Source organism: Bidens hawaiensis, unplaced genomic scaffold, assembly GCF_021521415.1.
Source record: "Bidens hawaiensis isolate Kalapana, Puna unplaced genomic scaffold, B.hawaiensis_p1.1 tig00006604_1, whole genome shotgun sequence".
NCBI classification, from domain to species: Eukaryota; Viridiplantae; Streptophyta; class Magnoliopsida; order Asterales; family Asteraceae; genus Bidens; species Bidens hawaiensis.
Window position 1 is genome coordinate 70,122 of NW_027491445.1, and position 8,706 is coordinate 78,827.

Genomic DNA, 8,706 nt, shown 5'->3' on the forward strand with positions numbered 1-8,706 from the left:
ACAATTGATCACATGTAGTAGATATTTAACCTCATGCCATATAAACCACTCATATCCAACCCCACCTTTCAAAACGGGACACTTAGTTCCCCTCTTTACGAGTCACAAAACATACATCACACCATCAGGGTAGACACAAAACACCATATAGTAATTAAGGTTTACATAGATAATTAACACAAGATTAACTTTAAGTCAATAACTAATTACCTGATTGACTTTCCTATGCTTATTACTCTCTTTCACTTCATCAACTTTAATTAACACTGATCATGCTATCTCCATTCTTGAATCCTGGATCGAATGATAGAGTAAGATTCAGAGACACCGGCAACCGATTCAAGTTTAGATCCAGCACTGGTGATGGGTTAGGATTAGGTTTAGATCCTCCGTTAGCGGAAGATATCTGTTCCGAAGAAACCATTGATGGTTGGGGAACAACTTCTTGTTCTTCAATTGGTGGCATAACAGCAACCTGATAAATCAAATTTCAAAAGTACTAATTAGATGCTTAAGTACAATTTAAAATAAATACAATGTGCATAAATCAATGTGATTGACTCGTGAATCATAATATGACTTACCGAATCAGTGGTGATGTCGAATAGGCTAGATCTACGGCGGCGACGATTGAGGTTGGTCCTGCGCAGGAAATACTTTTGAGCATGGCTGGCGACTTGCGTAGGGGTACGCGTCTTCACGAAGTTTCTGGAGATTCCTCTCCAGTCTCCCTTGCCTACTTTCTGTAGCCCTAGAAGGAACAGTTTATGTTCATCCTCAGTCCATGGAATTCCTGTAAACGATCATCAATTAGTCTACCAATTTCATTATTCCAACCGATTTGACTATTAGCTCAACCCAATACAAACTCATACTTCATATATCCTAGGCATGGTTATAAAAATCCCTATTAGGCGCCGATTAATCACACCCTGCTGACTAGTTTCCGGATAATCGCTATTTGATCAAAATCAAAAATTTTATATAGAAACTTCGGTGTAGATATATGAAAAATGATATATAAATTCCAATCCAATTAACGCCGATGAATGACTAGTCCTACCCCACCGCCCAACTATTGCCTAGCGATTTCTTTTATACGCCACGGACCCTAGGTCAAAAATTAATCTATCAATTTCGACATTCTAACCTATTCGATAATTAGTTAAACCTAACACAAATTCATACTTCAAAAACCCTATATCATCAACTACCCACCGATTTAATTATTCTCACCTCGTTTGCGTTCTCTGCCACCGTTGGATTGCGTACGGACGGCGTCATCGGCGGAGGCATAGCCGGTATCTGCCGCAGCAGTGGCGGAGACATCGAGATTGTTACTAATCGCCGGCGGCTGTTCATACTGCGAGAGATTGTTCATACTGACACTCTTCCTCATCGGATCTACCTTCACTCTCACTCCGAACAACATGATCTCGCCGGCGCCGGAGCAACCGGAAGTAGAGTCATCAACCGCCGGTTGTAATTGCGATTGAGACATGATTGTTTTGTTTCTCTCTGTGAATTCAACAACAGATTAATTATTTTGCATGATGAACTGATTATTATCAGAATCAGTGAATTGGATTGAAAATTTTACCTGCTAATTCGGTTGAATTAAGTTGCCGGTGAATGAATAATAATAATAATAATAATAATAATAATAATAATAATAATAATAATAATATCCTGTTTGTCTGAATATTATTACATGTGTTGTAAGAAAGAGAGAGATGGATAGAGATATAGATAGTGAATGTACGTATAGGTGTGTTTGTATATATATATTAAAAAAGATAGGTGACAGGTGGATCCCATGTGGTATATGGTCTTGGAGTTTGTAACCGACGGACGTGGATCCTCCTCTGGATAAATCTTATTCTCTAAATTTTATTTTACTTTTTGTAATTTTGGGATGGAATATGAATTCCAATGTAAACAAAATCTTTTATAAAACAAAATCATTTATCACTATAATTAATACCGTACCGTTTCTTTTCATAAATTTTTAATAAGATCTATTGGAAATTATAAAGTAAATAAAATCTTTTCTAAAACAAAGTCCTTAAAACTATAGTTGATTAAAATAATATCGTTATTGTATATGATATGATATAATATGAATTATCGTACAATATTACAATAGACAGCTAAATAAGCTGCTAAAATCAAAAGTCAACCTTTTATAAATAAGTTTGGGATTAATAGTTGATCTTTGTCTACTTTGCCACGACTCACATATTCATTAATAGTGTGTTGTGTTGAGCAAACTTATAATTGTTTATGATTTAGTTGTGTTTTCGCTCGTTCTATATAGTGTTCATTTAGGAATATGAAAAATACACAGTGACCTTATTTATATAATCAATTACTTCGGCTTAAATGAAACTTTTTTTTAGCTGATATTTTTTTAATTATTTTTTTTCTTTACTTCGACTCAATTGAAAGAAATAATTACTTCGACTCAAGTAAATGAATTATATTTACTTTCTAAATTACATTTTATAATATTTAATAAAATCTTTCAGAAATTTAAAAGTAATTAATTTTTCTAAAATTAAATCATTAATACTATAATTAATGTCATAAATATGAATCACATATGATAAAACCATATTACAACACACCGGTAAATGAGCTGGTAAAATCAAAAGTCAACCATTTAAAATAGGTTTGGGGTTGACAGCTGATCTTAGTTAACCTCGATGCAATTCACATGTTTATTAGAGGTGTGTTGTGCGAACCAATTTATAATGTTGTCGTCTAGTCATGTTTTAACTCAACCTATATAGTATTCGTATGGGAATAAAAATAAATAGTGACCTAAAATTTAAAGCGCGCATCAATTACTTCGGTTTAAAATTTAAATGAACTTTTTTGTAGTCGGTGTTCCTTTAGTTGTTTCTTTATCTTTTATTTTACAACTAACATGCTTCATGTTATACATTTAACTACGTGTTAGAATAAAATGAAAAGAAATAGAAAAATGGGTGATTAGAAATAATGAATAAAGCTTATAACTAAGGTAGCGTTTGCAATGCATGAATAAGAGGCGGAATGAAATAGACCATTACAATGGAATGAAAAAATATATGTTTGGTTGGTATGGAATCACCCATTACCATGTCCATTCCATTCCCCCTAAAACACCCCAAATTCATTCCATCCACCCCCTTCTTTTTTTTTTCATTCCATCCTATTTTCACACTATGTCACCTCTACCACCCTCCCACCACCATTACCCATTGCTCTCTCACCACCCACCAACACCACCTCCACCGCCCGCCACCGCCCGCCACCACCCACCACCGCCTCCGCCTCCGCCACCTGCCACCACAACCACCACCCTCCTCCGCCGCCACCACCCACCACCACCTACCAGCGCCGCTCACAACCACCACGACCAACCATCGCTCCCGCCATCACCACCACCGCTCACCATCGGCACCGCCACCACCACCCCCTATTAGCACCACCTGCCACCACAACCACCACCCTCCTCCGCCGCCACCACCCACCACCACCTACCAGCGCCGCTCACAACCACCACGACCAACCATCGCTCCCGCCATCACCACCACCGCTCACCATCGGCACCGCCACCACCACCCCCTATTAGCACCACTTGCCACCACCAACAATCGCTCCTAGCTCCCGCCCATCGCCACCACCTCCCACCACCATTACTACTCGCTGTCCGTCGTTATCGCTGCCTACCACCACCATCCCACCGCCACTCACTACCATTTTTATTTTATTCCAGTTTTTCTAGCTTATCAGAAAATAAAGACTAATAATTCATTTCTTTCCCACATGGTAACCAAACATGTCAATGGAATGGTAATTCTCCATTCCATTACCTCGTTCATTCCATTCCATCGCCCATTTCATTACCCCATACCAAACAAACCCTAAAGGGTGACAAGGGCCAATGATCTCTAGTTCAAATGGTTATGATGAGATGTCCAAATACTTCAATTTAATAAGAAGAATGTATTGAGTTTAAATCTCACTTGAGATCAAAAAAAATACGGGCCTAAAGTTTGACCAAGGGGTTTTCTAAGAGCATTCTCAGCCCATCCCTAAAGGTATGTGAGAGGAGTTTGCAAATTATAGGGTGGGGTTTTGAGTGATTGTGAGTGTAGATTATAAAATGAAGAGAGAAAATGTAGTGATTTTTTGTAAATTTGGGGAAACAAAGTTTGCCACTATTTATTTTTTAATATTTGTTGAATTGATTGTGAGTAGAGGAGAGAAAAAAACTGTAATGATAAAAGTATAAAAAAAATATTATTTAATTGAATAGGATAGAGAAACGTAATGTTTTTAGTGTAATTATAGAGATAGGGATAAGGGATAGATTGAGAATGCTCTAACATATTGCTAGGTTTCCTCCTAAGGATGGAAAGGAAATGATCGGATGGGTTAGTGACTCGTCAATGATCCAAATTAACCGTTAAAAGAACGGTGACAATAATCGATGTTAATTTGGTTTTAATTTTAAAATTAATAGTTGTTAGGACGTTGAAAGTATTTTAAAATCAAGTTTAAGTTTTAACACTCTTTTAACATACTCAGCAAGTTATCACTACTTTGATGAGGCAGTCAGGAAGGGTTTTTCTTAGGGTTTCCTTTAACTTTTGACAATATGCCTCAATAGATGCACATGATGACACAAGGAAATTAGATGATTCATGTTCTAAGGCTGCACCATGAGAACCTTAATGTTAAGGAAGCTTGTCTAGATTTGTTCCGGACTGTATGAGATGTCGTGTCGGTTCAAGAATCTAGATAAATAAATCATCAAACATCGTGTTGTATATCCACCGCAAAAGTAAAGCATTGATCTCAACCCACTGACCGTAGTCATCATCGGTTTCGAACGAAGGGTGAGTTTCATCAGAATAGTTTTAAAAGCATGAAGTTAAAAATTTAAATCCATGATGAATGCGTTACCTTTGTTCCATCAAGAGTTCTGATTTCGTTCTTAACATTGGTTACAGTAGACGTAAGATGAGGGCTTGTAGGCTTGTTCTCGCTGGTAATTATCTTTCTTGTTGATTGAAGAGCCTACCCATGAGATGGCCTCATGGATAGGCTCTAGCCCAGTGATACCAACAAAGCCCAATGATGATAGGCCCAATAATACAAGAGATTCTAGAAGACGGTTTGGAGGGAAACCATTTGTGAGGGAAACCTCATGTGGGACGTCCGATCTAGCGGGTGGCCCGATGCACGCATGACCCAGGATAGGAGGCAAGAACCAGGGATAAAGATCTTCGAACTAGCAAAGCCCGAAGGAAAGAAGGTCGGACCAAGGGACGCAGTCGGAATAGATAAACCAATAGGCAATGTGTATAAACATCTTCTCCTATAAATAAAGGAGAGATCAACATTGTAATTCACTCACCATCAATACAAAATACTCTTTACTCATTACTCACTCTTGATCTCCATTCTCACACTTGTTAGGAACCTTACCCTTCACCCGGAATAGGTTCCAACATTGGCGCTATTCTTGGGACCTCTTGATCACATGTCTTACTATAACATCGAAAAATGGCTTATCAAAACCTAAAAAATATGCCACCACCTTTTCCTTCAAGTTCCGGGAAGAGTCATGTCGTTAATGAAACAGAAAAAACAAGAGTAGCCCGACAAGAGCTAGACGCTCAACTAGAAGCCCAAGGACCCGTTGTAACGATTCCGGCAACTCCAGGTATACCCTAGCCGGAATATACTATTTACGTGTTATTTAATATTGATTATATGAGTTATAGCACATTGATACGAATATATATGGTTCACAGTATGAATCATACTCAATTATATAGTGAATCGTATTAGAATTACAATTAATCATTGATCGGTTATTGAAACCCGAACGAATCGGGAATTACATTATAGACGAAGTATATAATGTTTAGTGATATTTACGAGGTATTAATGCTTCGGGATAAGTAAATTATAGCACAGAAAAAGGATTTCGATTTAATGGTACGTCGGTACGCTAAACGAAACCTTTATCACCAAACCAAGCAAGAGACGATCAATCAAGCTGAAAAAGATGCGTAATTATTAATAATATGATGTTTTAATGTCATGGGTTAAGTTTTTAAAGTTTTTAAATCAGTTTTATATAAATTTTACTTTAACCCGAAAAACGACCATTTTAATTTCGTTTCAAGCCGAATTACGAGTTTAAACGAGAAACGAACTGAACCAGACTATCCACAACATTATCCGGATTGTGTAATCTGAATATGTGGCTTAGAATGGATTTGTGGGACCCACCCCCACCTCCACTTGGCCAACCGGCCCTATATGCACACACACACACTTCATTGTTATTTTTTTTTTAGATCAAAAACTCTCTCAATCTCTCAAATCCTTTCAACATTCATTCAAAATCCTTGATTTCTAACAAGACTTTGAAGGTATAAACATGGTTTTTATGCTTAAATCTTGTTTCTAATTCTACAATATTGAGAAAAGGAGGTTTCCATGTGAAAGACGGGTGAAAACCCGAGATAAAACCGATTCTCGTATGATCAAGGGATGTATACAAGTTATACAAAGGATCTTGATCCAAGTAATGAGTTAAAAGTGTTTAGAATAAAATTTTACGGTTAAAATCTTGTTAAAATGAGTTTCCAAGTGAAAGATGGGTGAAAAACCGAGATGGAACCGACTCTTGCATGATCAAGAGATGTATACATGTTATACAAGGGATCTTGGTCCAAGAAATGAGTAAAAAGAGTCGGGAATGGATTTCTACGGTTAAAACCTTTGTTTTTACTTAAAAACCGACAATTTGAAAGAAATGGTTTGATTGTTGGTATAGTTTGCTTGGTGTGGTGTTGATGTGCTTGTAAGTGTTGTATCTAGCGGCTAGCAAAGGCTAGAAACCGAGATCTTTGCGATCTAAAGCTAGAAAACACAAAATAGTTCGGTTTTCGTGTGTTATGAAAAAATGGACAGATTTACGTGTGCTTAGAGTCGGGTCACGAAATTTCACAGAGATGATCTACACATGAAAATATGAGATCTGTGAATTTTTGGTAATTTTTGGATAAAAGATGAATATTTGGTGAATTTAATGCTCGGTTTTGGCCAAAAATAGTGAAAAATAGCAAAACATGATGAAAAATTCCGGAAAATTTAAGATAAGCTTTTTATAACATATAAAAGTCACCCACAAAATTTGAGCTCAGTTGGAAAAGTCTAAGTAGGCTTTTCGGTGAAACGAGTTCTAGAGCTTTCTAGCTCGGTTTTGGGTGAAAATGGCTTGAAAAATAAGTTTTAAATTCTGGAAAAATTCCAGGGAGTTATGAGGATGATAAAGATCATCCCAGAAAAATTTGGGATTTTTCTAAAGTGTTTTGGTATTTTTGATATATTTAGTGTTTTAACAAGATTTAAAAATAGATAAATAAATGTAAATGTAGGAAAATAAATCTGGGAAAATTCCAGAAAGTTATGAGGATGATAAAGATCATCCCAGAAAAATTTGGGATTTTTCTAAAGTGTTTTGGTATTTTTGATATATTTAGTGTTTTAACAAGATTTAAAAATAGATAAATAAATGTAAATGTAGGAAAATAAATCTGGGAAAATTCCAGAAAGTTATGAGGATGATAAAGATCATCCCAGAAAAATTTGGGATTTTTCTAAAGTGTTTTGGTATTTTTGATATATTTAGTGTTTTAACAAGATTTAAAAATAGATAAATAAATGTAAATGTAGGAAAATAAATCTGGGAAAATTCCAGAAAGTTATGAGGATGATAAAGATCATCCCAGAAAAACTTGGGATTTTTCTAAAGTGTTTTGGTATTTTTGATATATTTAGTATTTTAATAAGATTTAAAAATAGATAAATAAATATAAATATAAGAAAATAAATCTGGAAAATTTTTACAAAATTCCTTTCTGTCAAATTAAGTTTTGTGCAAAATTTCAAGACCCGAGACTAATCGGGTAATTATTTGTGCTAAAAAGAACATAAAAACAAGTTTTTAAAGCTTAAAACGTGTAAACCGGCAAAGTTCGCATAAGCGAGCTGACTGGTACATGAAAACCCTAAAAATAGACTATTTCATAAATCTAAGTAAATTAAGTAAAAATAAATCATCCGAAAATAATTCGGATGATTTGGGTAATTTTACCCGATGTTACCGTTTCCGGCACCGAAATACCGGAAACGGGCCCCGCGGCCAAACGGGGTGTCAAACCGAGCTATAATTTCATCACCTTAACTAAATTGACTGTCAAACTCTAAGCAATGTCAATCTGAGTCCTTAGAAGTGTCACGGGGTTAACATTGTCCCCGAATCGAGTACAGTACTGGGTTAACAATGTTCCCAGATGTACCGATTGCTATGTATTTAAGTTATGGGAATTATATAGTAACGACTAGATATTATATTACAGATCCAGGCACGTAGCTGTTCCTTATATTACTCACCAACTCACAACAAGGTGAGTTTTCACGAGCCCCTTTTAATGAATTGTTTTAATTATATTTTCCCGGGGCGGAAAACATGTCTTATTTAAAGTATTTAAGTACATACCGATCGTATGGAAATACTTGTACATTTATATATATATGGACTGATGCATAGAATATATAAAATGTTTATAATGTGTTATTGTTCTGGGGTAACATAGTTCCCAGGGGTTATTATTGTTCTGGGGTAACATAGTT

The 8,706-nt window shown here is 36.0% G+C and overlaps 1 protein-coding gene across 1 annotated transcript; it reads right to left on the bottom strand.

Moving 5' to 3' along the window:
- Positions 1 to 256: 256 nt before the first annotated feature.
- On the bottom strand, positions 257 to 1,642 carry LOC143633022 (transcription factor MYB1R1-like). The gene is made up of 4 exons (XM_077101401.1): positions 1,601 to 1,642; positions 1,237 to 1,518; positions 585 to 793; positions 257 to 475 (listed from the first exon to the last, which is right to left on the bottom strand). The coding sequence occupies exons 2-4, from the start codon at positions 1,499 to 1,501 to the stop codon at positions 257 to 259; spliced, it is 693 nt and encodes a 230-aa protein (XP_076957516.1). The 5' UTR covers positions 1,502 to 1,518; positions 1,601 to 1,642.
- Between the last annotated feature and the right edge of the window lie 7,064 nt (positions 1,643 to 8,706).